The sequence below is a fragment of the Zalophus californianus genome, chromosome X (genome assembly GCF_009762305.2).
Source record: "Zalophus californianus isolate mZalCal1 chromosome X, mZalCal1.pri.v2, whole genome shotgun sequence".
In the NCBI taxonomy this organism is placed as follows: Eukaryota; Metazoa; Chordata; class Mammalia; order Carnivora; family Otariidae; genus Zalophus; species Zalophus californianus.
In genome coordinates this window covers 101,551,716-101,570,137 of record NC_045612.1, presented here as the reverse complement: position 1 = coordinate 101,570,137, position 18,422 = coordinate 101,551,716, and the positions used below count along the sequence as shown (strand labels likewise).

General features: G+C 35.6%; 1 protein-coding gene across 2 annotated transcripts in view; it reads right to left on the bottom strand.

Moving 5' to 3' along the window:
- DMD (dystrophin) overlaps window positions 1-18,422 on the bottom strand; it is a 2,214,577-nt gene that overhangs the window by 1,244,064 nt on the left and 952,091 nt on the right. For both annotated transcript variants that reach the window (XM_027607979.2, XM_027607980.2), the window contains exons 31-34: window positions 10,744-10,854; window positions 10,178-10,351; window positions 7,032-7,187; window positions 1,465-1,635 (exon numbers count right to left, since the gene is read on the bottom strand). In XM_027607979.2, the coding sequence (XP_027463780.1) occupies window positions 1,465-1,635; window positions 7,032-7,187; window positions 10,178-10,351; window positions 10,744-10,854 (612 nt within the window). The remainder of the gene's footprint in view (window positions 1-1,464; window positions 1,636-7,031; window positions 7,188-10,177; window positions 10,352-10,743; window positions 10,855-18,422) is intronic.

The following is an 18,422-nucleotide window of genomic DNA, read 5'->3' as shown; positions in this document are numbered from 1 at the left end:
CCTTCCTTTTGTGGGCTGGGAGGGAGGTGTGGTGGTGAGCAAGTTTTACCATAAAAATACTAATACCCAGAGGACTGCAGAGCAATGAAATGAAAGGGAACTACCTCTTAGGAGAATTTCCTAAAGCAAAACTACTTCCCCTATCCAAAACTATCTACCTTAAATGAGATAGAAATAAACCGCTATCTTCTTGGAGCCATGGTATTTTTTTGCTTATTTCTTACAGCAGCCTAGCCTGCATCTAAGTATATGATTGCCATTGGTTCAAACCAAATTATCACACACAAAAATATAATACTTGTTTGGGTAATAAGGAAAAAAAATAAGGCCACTTTAAATTTTAGCCTGTACCCTCTATACTTGCTACTAAAATAATCTCACAACACATACGATCTTGAGCTAATACATACAATTCAATATCTTATCTCTACCAACAAATCTATTCTGAGAGGAAAGAAAAAGAAATCATTCACTACTATTTACTTGAAAAATATTTATGTAACAACATTTTACATCTACTTGTCCTCTGAATTTACATAGAGAAAATCATTTTTCAGTTTTGGTGGAACTGTATGATTGTAAAGTTTTTACATAATGCAATTAAAATTTCCCAACTTTGGATAATCTAAATAGAATTGTTGAATTAGAAATACAGCACAGATCTTTTTAACATCTCACTGATACAGGCAAGGGTTTGCTAATTTAAAAAAACAATGGGGTAGAGTGCAGCTGTGATTTATTATTATTTTTTTAATGCCTAATGGCTCAGCAAAGGTTAAGATGAAACACATTATCAATATTGGCTGTTTCCTTTATATCAATGCACTTTCAAGTAATCTAGTAATGAATCAACTGAGAAAAATATGACGCTATGAGTGTCCCAACCTTACATTTTAGGGGAACAAAAATATCTGACTGGCTGTCAAGAGACAGAGCAAGAACTTACCAGCTTGGATTAAAGGAAAGCCTGGGCTCTTTGGCAGTGGAAATGACAGTGGCTGCATAGACCCCTTGAGTACTTTTTTTTAATTACGACGTCAGCAATCTGCTACTCTTACGAGCCCTGTTCAGCCCAACTGTCTGCAGTCTCTTCATCCCTGCCCTGGTCATAGTGGTGGTGTCCCTCTAAAGCAGTCTGTCTGAGGCAAGCTAGGGAATGCTGAATCTCATCTTTGGATTCACTTTCTGACTAATGATGAATGTCCTTTTAGGAACTTATTCATAACCTACCTAATTCTAAACAAGTTTTGGGGAGATTCTTTCTAAATAAAGCGGCCCGCTGGTTTTGCCATGATTCAGAAATACAGAGTTAAGGGCTACTGATGAATTTCTGAGGAAAGGGAAAGTGAAGCAAGATAATGCTTGTATTTCCACCACTGTTGCACATTAATAGTTCCTTATAAACTCACATTACTGTGTGTTTCTTGGTGTGTTAAAAATAACCTTCAGTGATATGGGTTTTACCTTTCCCCAGGCAACTTCAGAATCCAAATTACTAGGCATTCCTTCAACTGCTGATCTCTTGGTCAGCTCCGTATCTGTAGCCGCCAGCCATTCCGTCAGGGCATTCATTTCCTTTCGCATCTTACGGGACAATTTCAAGCATTTCTCCAACTGTTGCTTTCTTTCTGTCACCTGAAAAGAATGATAATAAAATGTAAATTAGTTTACCCCTTCAATTCAGGTTTAGGTATAGCCACTTAATAGGAACTTTAATATTTCTGTCATTTTAAAACAATAAGTAATTTTAGAAAAACTGTATAGTCTCAGTATTAATGGTGAATAAAACACAGTCTAGGAAAGATGAGCTCCTTTCTCCAAAAGGCTGTGTCCCGTACCGATAGGGAAAAAAAAAAAAAAAGCTGTAATTATTTTCTTCAATACAAATAAAAAGAAGTTATGGTCACATTTTTTAAATATACTGAATGATGTAAGTACAACTGAAGAAATGAGAGATTTCTTTTAGAAAATCTTCAGTCATCTGTCAAATGGATAGGCAAAGTTTACAATCCTCTACAGACAAATGAGGTTTGCTCTTGCTGGTAAGGAATCAAAATGGGGAAAGAATATGGTTTCTCTCAAGAGGCAAAATTATTTTCGTAACACTTAAAATGGTCAATTTTATTGTCATTGCATCTATAAAGTGTCTCACTTCTGCAGAGAAACAACACAAAAAATAAGTCACTTCCCCTTTAAACATATTTTACCATCCAGTGGAGGTAAAAAAAAATAAATTCCAAAACAAAATTTTCACCTTTATTAATAGAGAAAATCATGATCTGATTTTGTGTTCCAGTTCTCAGTGTTTAGAACTAAAACCCTCAAAATCAAATTCTTCCACATTCTCACATGGAGGATTAACAAATATGTACTTTTTCACCACCTCTCCAGATGTGCCTACAATTTATAAGTGTTCAGGGTCTAGGTTGGTTGGTTTAATAAAAAAGCCCAGAAACTCTTCTGATCGATTTATCAATCTGTCTATACACACACAATCACACACACACACACACAAATATATATGAACATATAAGAATCCAGCCATAAGCATGAAATATGCCGAAGTAAGCATGTCTTTAAAGAATTTAAAATGCTACAATCAAAATAAACACACTGAAACTTTGATATGAATTCCAAATACTAAACAAAATGTGTTAGTTTCTTTAACAGAGGTAGTTGCAGAGGCTACAAATTCAATTTTTTTTCTTTTTACAGATATCCCCCTTCAGGGAAGTAAAAGCATCTGCCCGTTTGACTGCAAGACTTTTATTGGTGTGTGGGAGAAAAAATATATACCTTACAGTGTGTTTCCATGCATAGTTATTTTTTGCTATGCACTACTGGTAGAAAAAGAGTTCCAGATTCAATATTTCAAAGAAATCCTATCTTCCCAGAGCTAATGCATTATTGATTTTTATTTATTCTATTTTGTTTATATCCAGCTAAATAGGTTTTAATAAAACAGGAGACACTGCCATCTTAAGGAAAATTGTGTTTTACACTTTTGTGTGTGTGTGTGTGTGTGTGTGTGTGTGTGTGTGTGTGTGTGGAAAAGAGATACATTTAAAAGAGTGCCACCTGCAGTACAATGCCTCAGTCACTGGTTCATGGGAAAATGTACATGAGGCGGATAGACTATTGCTACTTACGTACATTTCCATCAAAATCAAAGCACAGAGAAGCCACACTAGAAACTATTCAAGTTTTATTCATTGAACCATTAAGCTAAGCTGATGCTAATAAACAAATAAAAAGTGCTATGGGCTGAATTATATCCCCCCAAAATTAATACGTGGAAGCCCAAACCCCCAGCGTGACTGCACCTGGATATAGGATCTTTAGGAAGTAATTAAGGTTAAATGAGATCATAATGGTAAGACCCTAATCTGATTGAATTGTGGCCTTATTAGAAGAAGAAAGGTCCCTCTCCCTCTCCCTCTCTCTCTCTACCCCCCCCTCCACCCCACTTCCTCGCTCCTTCTTTCTCCCTCTCCCTCCCCTCCACCAGGAGAGTCACAATGAGAATGTGGCTTCTACAAGCCAGAAGAGGGTCCTCACTAGGCTAACACCTTGATCTGGACTTCCCAGCTTCCAGAGCTGTGAGAAATAAATGTGCGTTGTTTAAGCCAACTGGTCTATGGTTATTTTGTGATGGCAGCCTGAGCTAACAAAAAATAACATACGTTGAATTGAGGCAAGTACAACCATATAAATTTTGAAGATAATTAAACTAGAAGTGTTTGTCTGTTTTACATAATAATAAAGATATCTTTGTTTTGTTTGATTTTGTCAAATGAAACCAATGTTGTTGAAGGTGCTTCAAAGATTTAGATGCAGACAATATTTTCTTAGAGAAGTAATACCTGACTTACAACATTTTAACATATATATTCTTTTTATTGTTTTTTAATTTCGTTTTATGTTATGTTAGTCACCATATACATTAGTTATTTTTTAATTTTTTTTACATTTTTAATTTTATGTTATATTAATCACCATACATTACATCATTAGTTTCTTGATGTAGTGTTCCATGATTCACCATTTGTGTATAACACCCAGTGCTCCATTCAGTACGTGCCCTCTTTAATACCCATCACCAGGCTAACCCATCCCCCGACGCCCCCTCCCCTCTAGAACCCTCAGTTGTTTTCTCAGACTCCATAGTCTCTCATGTTCATCTCCCCTCCGATTTCCCCCCCCTTAGTTTTTTCCCTTCCTACTATCTTCTTTTTTTTTTTTTAACATATAATGTATTTTTGTTTCAGAGGTACAGTCTGTGATTCAACAGTCTTACACAATTCACAGCGCTCACCATAGCACATACCCTCCCCAATGTCCATCAGCCAGCCACCCCATCCCTCGCACCCCCCCACCACTCCAGCAACCCTCAGTTTCTTCCTGAGATTAAGAATTCCTCATATCAGTGAGATCACATGATACATGTCTTTCTCTGATTGACTTATTTCGCTTAGTATAATACCCTCCAGTTCCATCCACGTTGTTGCAAATGGACATCGTTAGTTTTTGATGTAGTGATCCACGATTCATTGTTTGCGTGTAACACCCGGTGCTCCATCCAGTTACGTGCCCTCCTTAATACCCATCACTGGACTAACCCATCCTCCCACCCTATTATTAATGTTTTCTCAATCTTTATTTTAAAAATAATTTTGTGCCCTATATTTTTGCTGTATTCTGTCATGCTATTAAAGCGAAGTATGATTTCTTAGTCATCTTTCATTTTGCTTTAATGATATTAAGTGCCAAATGACTAAATAAACAAACTTTCAAAAGTATATTTTCAGGGTTAAATAGGGCTTTACATCATTGGAAGAGTCATTCATTTCCTAATTATAATTCACTGGGGGCACTAACAGTCTTCTCACATCATTTTTATTGTTTTAAATTCAATGACTATTTCATGCAAAATTTACTTTTGCAAAGGCAAAGATTTTGTGCAAATTCTTCAAGGCAAAGGGAAAAGAAGGTCCAGACAACAGTTTATATTTGAAAAAAACAAAGAAACTACCTTTTTCCAAAATATACATTTTCTTAATAAAATGGTATCTATTAATACATTATTTTAATGTAAAGTCACAGAGGTCAAACTATAAACTTGGGTATAGAGAAAGGCTTTTCAGAAATTAACAAATTGTAGAATTAGGATTACTATTAGAGATCCATCATTTGATGTTAAATATAGAACAAGTGGCACCCGTAAAGGTCTATAAATACTAGAGGAGATACCAAGTGCAGATACAACTTTGCCCTCTGTGGTTATCTTTAACATAATGATAAACTTCTCCGGAAGGATTTAAGGGTCTTTTATTCCAGAGGTAGCTTGGTGTGCTATACAAGCTGGTGAAACGTATTTTATTTCAAGATTATCCTCATGCTTTGCTATTTACTGCGTATCAGTGTTCCCTACTTTTTGATCCAATGAGAAGGAAAAAACTTTGCCATAACATGACAGTTAGCTCTCTTTCAAAATATGTGAAATACAAATTCAAAGGTTTTTAAAATATAAGATAATCAACTAATATGAATAGTTAGTTATTCCCAGATTTCCATTTTAATCTAAAATTAACTTTCTCTCAGTGAAAAGTAAGTTGCAATTAGTAGCTTTAAGACCCAACCGTCTATCTGCTTACAGGGTGAAATGTTAGAAATCTGTGTCTGCATGGCTACTTCACAAATATGGACAAAAATTTATATTTGTGTCAAAGATGAAGTGACAATTTTCTCACTGATGTTATATTTAATAAAGTTGAGAACTTGAGCCATTAAAATATACTGTTTTCCCCATTGAACCCAGTAAAGCTCTTTCAGTCAGAATGAAATTAAAATGTATGCATTTTAATTTTTTCTGCTTTGGCCCTTATTTTATTTTATTCATCTTTCCCCAGTAAGCATTAGGAGAGTGAAACCATCCCTCAGTACTCCTCATTTAAAGATACTTGCTTAAAGGACTTAAGCTTGTATTTATTCGTAAATGGCCATAAATGCCAATAATAGATAGAGAACTTTATTTGCATAAGTTTAAGAAAATAAGCATGGTATTTATTAATAAAATACACATATTCTCTCAAATACCACATAATATGTTAAGCTATCGCCACTTTTTAAAGAGAGAAATGATTATTTTATTACTATGTTAATAGTTTAAATCTTAGCTGAGCACTAAAAATATTTTAGAAATGTAAGGTAAATAATAGCATAGAAAAGGACAGGTCAGTCCTTGATGTTGACAAGTCATGCCTTCATGGCTACTTTTTATGATTACTATCATTATTTTGAACCATCAAAGTTTTAAATCTATAGGAAATATACAGAGAATATTTGACTTGAGCGAATTGAGATAACAATCCTAGTCATTCCACTGTTTTGGAAAGGGGATAGAGAGATGTAAATATCCTTAATTAACAGTGATACGGAATTGGCCATTGGACCCTATCAGGACAAAAAATACAAAAAAAAAAAACTAATCAGAGAGCAATAGGACTCAACTGGCTACCCATTCTACCTTATTAGCGAAATGTGGTGGATTATGCAAGGCTTGCCACACAGGAAATAACTTCTATGGAATGTGACAACTCTATTACGCCTAATATAGTCTATGTGGAATGTGTCAACTCCACTGTATCTAAATGTAAGTAAGGTCATTAGTTTATAAAAGGCTCTAGCCTTCAAATCATCACAAGTAAATTTATACAATGAGAAGGCCAAGTTTAGAAATTGAAAGAAACCCTTTTAGAATTATCCAATGAGCCAATAAAAATCTCCCTGAGCTGTACATATTTTTTAATGTAGATTGGAAAGAAGATCCTTATTGATTAATTATTGTCTCTTAATAAGAACTGCACATGGGAATCTCTTTCTCTGACTATGTATAACTGTACATAGCTATCAATTGAGAGAAAATGATTAAAACTTTCTAAGATTATTTGTGCATCATCGCTGCCTCTTGCTTTGCCATTTCGAAGGAAAGCGGTAAGTAGCTCGTGTCTGTGGTTCCAGGGCACACGCACCTTTGCTCCCAGCTCATTATAATGCAATTTCAAAGCCGTGACTCTTTCATCAAGCTCTTTAGGGTTTTCCGTCTGCTTCTTCTGTACAATCTGACGTCCAGTTTTTATTACCATTTCCACTTCAGACTTCACTTCACTCAGACTTTTATACAAGTTCTAAGGTCAAACATAAAACAAAACATAATAATAAGCAATAGTGTCTGAATTACACTATAACAGTGAATAAAAAGAAAGAGAAGTAGAGATCACATTAATTGGCATTCCATGTTTACAGTTTTAATGGAGTAGCATTTTGCAGCTATGACCAATATCTAGCTTTTGCATTCTGTTGATTTAATGTTTCTATTTGCAATTATATGCAGACATACATAAATGAGTATATTTAGTTTTACAATCCAAGTTGAGAATGATTATTCCTAAAAGTTATATGATTTCTATTTCAAATGTTATATAATACTAGCTGTGAATTTGGAAAAATTCATTTACCCTTTCATCAGGTATTTATTGAGAGTCTAGTACAGTAGACACTACTGGATTCCCTAGACAATCAGTGGTGGCTAAGACAGACACATTCATTGCTATTCTCACATATTATAGTGGGAATAAAACATCTAAATTTCCAGATCATAATTTCAACATATATTAAGTCATATACAAGGAAGGAAGGTAATTTAAATATGTTAATTACATTATACAAATGTATTTTTTTAGTGGGGCTGATTAACTCAATATAGACAGACACAAAAATATTATTTAAAAACTTACATACATATCACAACCCTAAAGAACACATGCATTATTTCACAAAAGTACGCAGCTTTAACAAAGCCTCATGAAACAGGTGTCATCACACAAAGTATTTTCCTGGAAAGATATGTGTATGTATGAATGCGTGCATGCAAACACATACGTATATGTATATATATATGTAGACAGGCATATATAATACTTTACATTGTTGCCTTAAATTTTTCAGTGGTAATTGTGAACAACTACCCTTTTTATTGGTACTAAGAAATAAAATTACTAGTAGGTGATTGCATCTTTTTTGGAATTAGAACAAAACTTCGGTATATTTTCTCTTCTCAGTTTAAAATCAATGCCCAAAAACACTTTTTTGTAAAGGCTGAGCAAATATCTTACTCATTAAAGCTACGTACATAATCTATTTCCATCTTGATCCCTTCTTTGATGGTTGTTTTGTGTTAATATTCCTTTACTAATAATTTTGGGTTCTTGCCTGAGCTTTCCAGATGATTTTTTTTATTTCATTTTACTTTTATCTTAGAAATTACACATATATCTTGGTATGTAGAAACATTCAATCAGTAACTGTATGGAGGGAATCAGCTGTGTGAATTTTGGAATCAGAGATATTTTCTAATGATTTACTCTTTAAACATTAAAAAAAAATCTCCGTGATTTACCCTTATGTTGAAAGTTCAAAGTACCATTAGTACCAAAGTACCAAAGCCATTAACACCATGTCATTCAGTATGCAGAGAAAGTATCACTGAGGGAGGGGAGTATCCTTTATATTTATTTGCGTTCCTGTTGGGAAGACCGTTTTTTTAAAGACTTTATTTATTTATTTGACAGAGAGAGACACAGCGAGAGAGGGAACACAAGTAGAGGGAGTAGGAGAGGGGGAAGCAGGCTTCCCCGCTGAGCAGGGAGCCCGTTGCGGGGCTCGATCCCAGGACCCTGGGATCATGACCTGAGCCGAAGGCAGACGCTTAATGACTGAGCCACCCAGGCACCCCAAGACTTTTTTTTAATTAAACAAAAATTTCTTGAAAAAGGTAATAATTACAGTGTATGCAATAGGGCATCTTAAGTAATTTAAAAATATATAAACATTGTAAAGAAAAGATATCCTTCCGGAAGAACTACTTGAATTGCTCCTGACATTTAAACCAGAACCCCAACCAAACTGAGCAAGAACTTGAAAATGTTTCCCTGTAAAGGGTCAGGGCACAGTCACAGCTGGTTGCAGGGAGGGTTGTTTTCACCTCATCTTTACTAGCAGACCAGTTTTCTGATGTACCATTAGAGACCTGATCATAGAATGGAACAGCTGTCCCTTTGGGAATATATTTAATCATGATGGTAGTATACTGGGGTCATTTTGATTTCGATTATTTTTGCATAGTTTAAGAGGAGATAGCTTCCTACAAATCCCTAATGTTGTTCGTCTAATATCAGCTAATAATTATACATTACAATGTTCAAATTTTCTTTTTCAGGGTGGGAATATTTATAATAACAAGGCCACTAAAATGCAGCCTGTGTCATGAAGTAATGTCACTGCATAAAAAAATTCCATAATTTCACAAAGGAATACACATATCTACAAAATTTGCATTAAAAGATACTTCCCCACTCACAATAATATGACTGAAATGCATCTAAAGAGTTTCTTTTAAATTTATGTTATGGAGTAAAAGCAGAAACAATACGTAAAACACAAAGTACTAACTAGATAACCTTTTTTACCTTCAAAGTTAATAATATTCAGTGCTTTTATTTTACGTGAATTTCTACTCTCAGCCCATAGCAAACAAAGAGTTATAATAACAGCTGTATTACTCTAGTAGATAATTCAGCCTTATGTTGTCAGAGGCGTCATCTGACTTGGCGAATTTCCAGTAATTGCAACAAAGGACACAGCTCATGATCCCACAATCCTGTGAAGATTTATGCTGCAGGCTAATCATATGCCTTCCATGTCTTTTTATTCTGTCTTTGAGGTCTGGTGGCATTTCAGTGCATGTCTAGCACTGATGTTGAATGGAAAGCTACTAGGGTTTGGAGGAAGAGCTCCATATTCAAAAGTACTGTAAGAATTAAACAGAGGGACTTCCTCTTATATTCTGCATAGTCCTTCAAGAATTACAGATTCAAAAAAGACACCTACAGAGGATGTATTCAAAGGCTACTATTTCAGTAAAAGTTCTTGTCTCTCAACACACCTGTGCTAACTTTTGTTCTTAATCTTAAAATTACATATTATTAATTATTATAGTTATCTGAAAACAATCTTCTATTATAAAGCAAGATCATCATCACATACCTCTTTTTTTTTCACATACTGCTTAATAAGGAAAGGCAAGGAGTAGCTGTTTATTTGTCCCAGAAATACGTACCACACAATGATTTAACTGTGACTGTACTACTTCCTGTTCCACACTCTTCATTTCCAACGCAGGCAAATGCATCTTCACTTCATCTAAAATCATCTTACTTTCCTGTAGACGCTGCTCAAAATTGGCTGGCTTCTGGAATAATCGAAACTTCATGGAAACATCTTGCAATTTTTTCTGTAAAGACAATGTAAGAAAGCACCTGTATAATTTCACATTCCAAACAACAAGCAGTCATATTTTTGCTAATAGATTTTTTTTATTCCTGAAGATATACAAGATTAAAAAACGTAAAGCATTTTTTTCCTACTTGTCTAGCACAAAGAATGCATACATTTGGGAGAATTCAGTAGTTGTTCTGAATGTGATACTAAATAAAAGGTAATTTATTAACCTACTTTATCCTTAAGATGTAACCCCGCCCAAGATCTATATTATTTATATATCATATTGTAGTTTTCAAATAATGCCCTTAATCCCAATTTTTTCTAATGACCAAGTTGTCTAATACAGACTATGTTTTAATACACAACTAAAATAAGTTCCTTAGTTTATGCAAGGATCTTTACCTGCGCCACATCAATTTGGGACAGTACCCTTTGGGCAGTCTCCTTTCCCTGGTTATGTTTCTTCATTTCTTCTAAACTGATCTCATGACTTGTCAAATCCGATTGGATTTTCTGTTGGGAGGACAGCATTATTAGTCAGCATGCTCTGCGGGTTATTGCAAAGAATAACTCACTTGCCAAGAAGATGAAATTCAGGAACTCTCTTAAAGCATTATTACAATGTAGCCTCCTTTAAAATGACAATAGTTTTTCTTTTTTTACTTAGCAAAAGTTATCAAAAATGAAATAGCTTATTTCTCTCCTATTTGGGTTATTACAAAAAAGAAATTATCCTTTTGAGTCAGTGATAATGCATAGCTATTTCAGATAGTTTCAGAAGGAAATATTTATTTATATCTAATATGAACGACTGATATTTTTTTATCTTTGAATTTACACTCAAATCTGACTAAAGACATATATATCAAACCTAACTGTGACAGGATAAGATATAAAGAGAAAGTTCCATGTAGACAATATTCATTGTGATACTTGCTAATTCTGCACTATATTTCAGTTAAATTTCAGGGAAATTATGGATTTAGGAAAGTGAAGTAAAATCCTTTAATTGGCCTAGCTTTTTGTCTGTTGGATACTTAAGAGTTTCCTCAAAAGACTGATTTTTGAACTTTAAATAACTATAAAAATTGCTGTATTTTCTATACTGAGTAGACATTTTTTGATCGAGTTCTATTTAGAAGTATGTCTGTATTTGACTTGTACACTTCTGAGCCTGCTTCAGGAGTCAGTCAAATCATGGAGTGTGCAGAGACCAAAACAATAAATTCATTCATTTATTTCTGCCAGTTCCAGCAAAAATCAGCAAGTTGTCAAATTATTCTGATTTAAATATCAGTTGCTGTCAGATTATCACAAGTTAGAAAAGAATTAACTTATACCACAGTGCCCATAAAATTTTCTTGCAAAACAATATGTATGATGCATATTAGTATAACCTAATTTATGCCAACTGGAGTCAATTCCAGTACAGATTACTAGAAAATAACGTCACTTTGATTAGCAGTTAGTTACCACAGAGAACACAATCTTGCAATGAGCAGTGTGAATTATCCTAAGAAAATGGGTTGAGTGGTGAAGGAGTTACTTAGTATACAAGGAAATGTACACATATGCCTTAATATCATTCCTTAACATATTGATCCTAACAATTGTAAAGACAAAGTAATGACGAATTACTTAAGTAATTACAATTGTGGCATAAAATAATTAAGAGCAAGGACTCATGCAAATACATACTATATATATATATATATATATATATATATATATTTTACTATATAGATAGATAGATAGATAGAGATATATCTTCACTGGTTGAATTACTCCCTTGTATATAGATATATGCTATTCTCCAGAAACCATGGAGTTCGGGGGTTAGGGATCCATATAAGGGCGCAATAAGATTATTCACAATGTTATAAATGCTAAAGAATCTACAAAATTTAATGGGGGTATGTAGGACAGAGTAACACTTAACAAGGAAGTGAACAGATGTCAGAGGAGAGGTGATATTAAATCAGAACTCTGAATAATTAGTAAGCATCACTGGCAGTAGCAGATGCTTTAGGGGGAGGGGCTACGATTATGATATTTTAAGTGGAAAATGCTCACCCCCTCAAAAAAGTAGGTCAATACTAACCACGTCTGTGCCACATAAACCTAGCCGCTCCCAAGTCATAGATGATTAAAATATGGACAATGCTTATGCCCCATTAGGTCCATCAGATTCTCTCTCAGAGCTGCAGGACAAAGTCTGGCCAAGCTCTGTGGGTGCTGAGAATCGTCACATATGCAAGGAGACTGTGCTTAAGAAGTCCGCAGTTTACAGTGTCAAATGGGGAATAGCAAAGGTTGATGACTAGAAAGAGAAGATAGAAGTAGATGCCAAAAAGAGAGGTATAAACAAAAATACTGATGGCTTTCAAATCACAGGCTGAAGGAAATCGGGCATTTTCCAAAGATGGCTGTAACAACAGTTCCGATACGATGTGCTCCTCTTACCACTCCCCCATTAAGAGGTGGAGTTTCTTTACCTCTTTAAACTTAGGTTGGCCCTTTGACTGCCTTGACCAACAGAGGAGGGCAAAAGTAGTATTTTGTCAGTTACGGGAAAAGCCCCTAAGAGGACGAGCAGCTTCAACTTCTACCTTCTTGGAACATTGACTCTTAAGATGTTCCCTCTTGGAACCCAGCCGGCATGCTCTGAGAAGCCCAAGCCACATAAAGAAGCGGTGGGTAAGTGATGCGGTGAATGATCCCAAGTGAGCTTTCAGCTACAAAGAACATCAACTCCTAGACGTGACTGAACCACCCTGGATGTCCAGTCCAGTTGAGCTTACATGCCATGGCAGAGCCAGCCAACAATTGCCTACAATCCCATGAGAGATCCCAAGAGATAATGATAAATTGCTGGTGCAAGTGACCAAAACACAGGCTCTAGCCCATTCCTGAGACAAATTTTATTCTTGCCCTTAGCTTCCATGAGACATCCCTATATACCAATGACAAACTTCTTTCCCTCATTTTTGGTTTTGCTTTAGTTAATTCAATTGTGCTACTTCTGCTTCGCAGTTCTAAGTAGTATATTGGACAAGCAAGGAGATAGAAGTTTTAAAAATAGAAGCATTCCTGATTGAGGGAAAACAAGGTACTCAGATGAGGTAATAAATGGCATGGAGAGTTTGGGAGAACTGAAATAATAGAGAACGAACACACAACGGCAGAAATATAAATGGAAAAGGTATTTAATAACCTCATGTCCCAAATGAAAAAAACTCTAATTTTTCAATATGAAGAGAAAGTTTAAAATTTTAAGTTCATCAGAATCACAGATAATAATAGCTTTACTGCTAATAGTTAATTTAATAATTAAGGAAACCTGCAATAAGAGAATGCGATTATAAATTCAGTAATACTTTGAAATGAATTTGAATTTTTCAAATCACTATATACACACATATATAGCTACATATGTGTATACTTTTTTTTTTCAAAAAAGCAGTGTGCACCTGTACAATTAGTATTTATTTTAATGTACTCTCAAACATTAGAGGGCCCTAATGAGGGCCAGGAGAGAGCCATGGAAAAGGAGAATTTAAGGGATATGGAGAAGAAAGAAAGCACCAAAGAAAGAAAAGGAAGAGTCCAAGAGAAGGAGAAACAGAACAGCCAGGAAAGGTAAAGGGTGCCACTTCAATCAAGTGATGTAAGAGTTTTAAAAATGAGGGAGAAGTCAACAGTGTCAATTTTGAGACACGTCAAATGAGGCAAGTTCTAACAAGTGTACATTAGCTGGTCAATGAGCACTGTAACTAGAAGAGAGTCACTGGTAAGAGCAGAACTTAGCTTTTCCAAGGATGAAGCTTAAAGACCAGGAAACCCTCATCTAAAAAAGTTCAAATTATTTTTGAAGAATTTTGTCTCTCCACATAACATAATGTGGTCAATGAGGAACACATATGAAGGCTACACAAAAAGAGCCAAGGGATGAGAGAGATTTTTTTTAAAAAAAATAAGAAGATAATTGATTAGAAAAGCCCAGTGGGAAGCAAGAAGGAATGAAGAGCAAAGACCATTAATCAACAAAAATTACTGACAGAAAGAGAGGTGCTACTTTTTCAGAAGCCCAAGGTAAGACATAAAGATCATTTTTGATATAGAAAGGCAGAAAGGGCTTCTTACTTGATGCTCTGTGTAAATCAGAACAGAAGACTGTTAAGAGAAATCTGAACTTAAATTTCAGGGCTCTGGGGGCACCTGGGTGACTCAGTTGGTTAAACATCCGACTCTTGATTTTGGCTCAAAACACGGTCTCAGGCTTGTGAGATCAAGCCCCACTGAGCCCAGCCTCAGGCTCCTTGTTCAGCGGGGAGTCTGCCTGAGATTCTTTCCCTCTTCCTCTCTCTCTCCCTCTGACCCTCCCCCTGCTCGTGTGTGCACACACACGCACACACGTGTGCGCACTTTCTTCTCTCTAAAATAAATAAATAAATATTTAAGTCTCAGGGCTCTGATTTATCACTTGAGCACCAAACCTTTCTGAAGCTCAATTTTCTCATCTCTAAACTGAGGATGATGATGACAAGCCAGTAATGAAGCATTATCAGTAGTCCTGGGAAAATTCTCATGTTTGCAGTAGACAACTACACTGGTTTTGGTAAAAAGATCAGATGTTATAGTGTATGTAAAAATACCTGTTCAAGTTTGCACAAATATTTACTTCCAAATTGTGTCATTATGAATTATTTATTTTTAAGGAAGAGATTCTTTTGGTATCCAGTGAGGAAGAGAGAGAAGAGGGTTGAGGAGGAGTCTAAAGGAAAGTGATGGAAGTCGCATAGTCATTGTGGAAACTGGGGATGGAAATTGATGAGAAAAAAAAATAAGATACTCAGAGCAGAGTGCCCAAATTATGCATCTGCAACCGTATCTATCTACATGTTTTTGAACCCCTTCATTTGTCTAATACTCAAGCTAAAGGAAACAAATAATAGAGGAAAAATGAATTATACACATATTCCCTTAGTCTTTTATACTGAAGGAAATCATCCCCATCATCATCACCACCAAAGCAGACATCTGTGCCAACTTTTATACCAACAATTCACACACATACATTCATTTAACCACCTAATCAAACTAAGATATAAGTTTATCATTCTCATTCACAAATGAGGGTAGAAATGTTGACTTGTCCAAGGTAACATACCCAGGAAGTGGCAAACTCAATGTCTTCTGAACAACTATACTTCTTCTTAAATTATGATTCCAAAATAAATGTGTCCTCCATATGGACATTGGTCAGACAAGATAGAGAGTTCATCTCATTTGTGCATTAATAGTATTTAGTTTATGAATTCAATTCAATAAACAAGTTGGGCATCTACTAGTAAATTCCATATAGTGAGAACAAAACTACTGCCCCTATTCTTAAGGATCTTTTATTCTAGGAAGATAGAACATAGAGATATAAATTAAATTAAAATTAAAAAGCAGAAATACATGTAATATAATTTAAAAAACCCATGCAACAGGATAAAAGAGAAGAGGCACAGTCATTTCTACTACAGAATCTGGTAAAATTTTAAGAAATCGTCACAATTTAAATTAGATATGGCTGTGAAGGAGTTTTGGAGGGGTAGAGAATAGGAAAATGGGATCTCGTTCCAGGCTATGAGAACCATGCTAGCAAAGATTGGGTTTGGAACATGCAGAGTGTGTATACTCTGTTTCAGGGAAGGAAAAACTAGACGTGGGTAGAGTAAGAATTATTTTGGAGAGGGGGAATGCGGTGTGAAGCTACTGAACCTTAAGTTTCAGGGCCCCTTCCTTACGAAAGATTCTCTACAACTCAGCATTTAATTTTCTATCTCTAATTGGTGTAAGTATTGTTTTTTCTTAAAGACTGCCCCCTCAAACCTGCCTCCTGAAGCCTGGCATTACAAAACAAAGCCAAGATAACTTAAGTGATCGCTGAAACACGGGTCTTCTGATGATAAATTCCACACATGACTCATAAACAACAGGAACGACAATGACTTACAAAAACAGAACCCAAAACTGAACCTTTGTCACCAGGATATGCGAAGGGCCATGTAACATGTAAAAGGAAAGTTTGGCAATTTAGAACTCAATGCAAAGCATTACATGGACTTGAAATATTCATATTTATATCAAGCTTTTAGACAGTGTTGAGAGGCTGAGTGTCTATACTCTTAGAAAGATCATCACTATTAAAATCATTAAAATGGAAAAATTGGTTTTGAACATCATACAAAACTGGAATTTTATTATAATTTATAGGCAGCAGTTTTAGAAAAATTCTCACATCTATAGTCCTGTTCTAATTGATTAGAGATCTAAATTTTCTTATAAATTAAAATTATATGTGAAAAAAGCCCAGGGAGTAAATATATTTTGGAAATTAAGGATAAACGTGTCTGTTATACAGAACATCTCAGAATATTTCATATGATAATATACACTGTGATATCAAGAGGAATAGTTCTTCACTCAAATTACCCTTTTGCTTTCTCTCTCTCTTGCTCTTAAAGAAAAAAAAAAAAGGAGGGGAACCTGGGTGGCTCAGTCCATTAACTGTCTGACTCTTGGTTTCAGCTCAGGTCATGGTCTCAGGGTCCTGAGATCAAGCCCTGTGTCAGGCTCTGTGCTGAATGTGGAGCCTTCTTAAGATTCTCTGTCTCGATGTTGGCGGGGATGCGGAGAAAGGGGAACCCTCCTACACTGTTGGTGGGAATGCAAGCTGGTGCAGCCACTCTGGAAAACAGTATGGAGCTTCCTCAAACAGTTGAAAATAGAGCTACCCTATGACCCAGCAATTGCACTACTGGGTATTTACCCCAAAGATACAAATGTAGGGATCCAAAGGGGTACGTGCACCCCGATGTTTATAGCAGCAATGTCCACAATAGCCAAACTGTGGAAAGAGCCAAGATGTCCATTGACAGATGAATGGATAAAGAAGATGTGGTGTATATATACAATGGAATATTATGCAGCCATCAAAAGGAATGGAATCTTGCCATTTGCAACGACATGGATAGAACTGGAGGGTATTATGCTGAGTGAAATAAGTCAATCAGAGAAAGACATGTATCATATGACCTCACTGATATGAGGAATTCTTCATCTCAGGAAACAAATTGAGGGTTGCTGGAGTGGTGGGGGGTTGCGAGGGATGGGGTGGCTGGGTGATAGACACTGGGGAGGGTATGTGCTATGGTGAGCGCTGTGAATTGTGTAAGACTGATGAATCACAGACCTGTACCTCTGAAACAAATAATACATTATATGTTAAAAAAAAAAAAAAAGAAGAAGATAGCAGGAGGGGAAGAATGAAGGGGGGGGAATCGGAGGGAGAGACGAACCATGAGAGACTATGGACTCTGAGAAACAAACTGAGGGTTCTAGAGGGGAGGGGGGTGGGGGGATGGGTTAGCCTGGTGATGGGTATTAAGGAGGGCATGAACTGCATGGAGCACTGGGTGTTATACGCAAACAATGAATCATGGAACACTACATCAAAAACTAACGATGTAATGTATGGTGATTAACATAACATAATAAAAAAAAAATATTCTCTGTCTCCCTCTCCTTCTCCCTCTGCTCCTCCCCCCAGCTCATCTGGGTGTGTGTGTGTACACGTGCACGCGCACCTGCTCTCTCACCGTCTCTCTCTAAAAAAACTAAAAATAAAAATTACCCCTTTGCTTTTTTTTATCAGAGTACATTGCATAAGTAGATTTTGGAAAATCTATCTAATACACTTAATATATTCAGTAACAAGAATTCAATTCACTACTAAAAGTGTAAGATAAAAATGGATATGTATTTCCAATCAATTGTAATTTGGGAAGATTTTGTAACATGCATCGCACTCTTATTTAGCTACCATCTTTACAAATTAATTCCACAATTCTTACTTTCAACTGATAATTCATTTATAGTTTGTACTTAGGACATCATTCACCACCTACTTTATTTAACCTCATCAGATTATTATTCCGGAGCCACATAATTAAAAATTATTTATCATTTTAGGGCAAGTTTATTGTGAAATAGGTAAGTGATGTGCTTAAATAACAGAGTATTATGGGAAC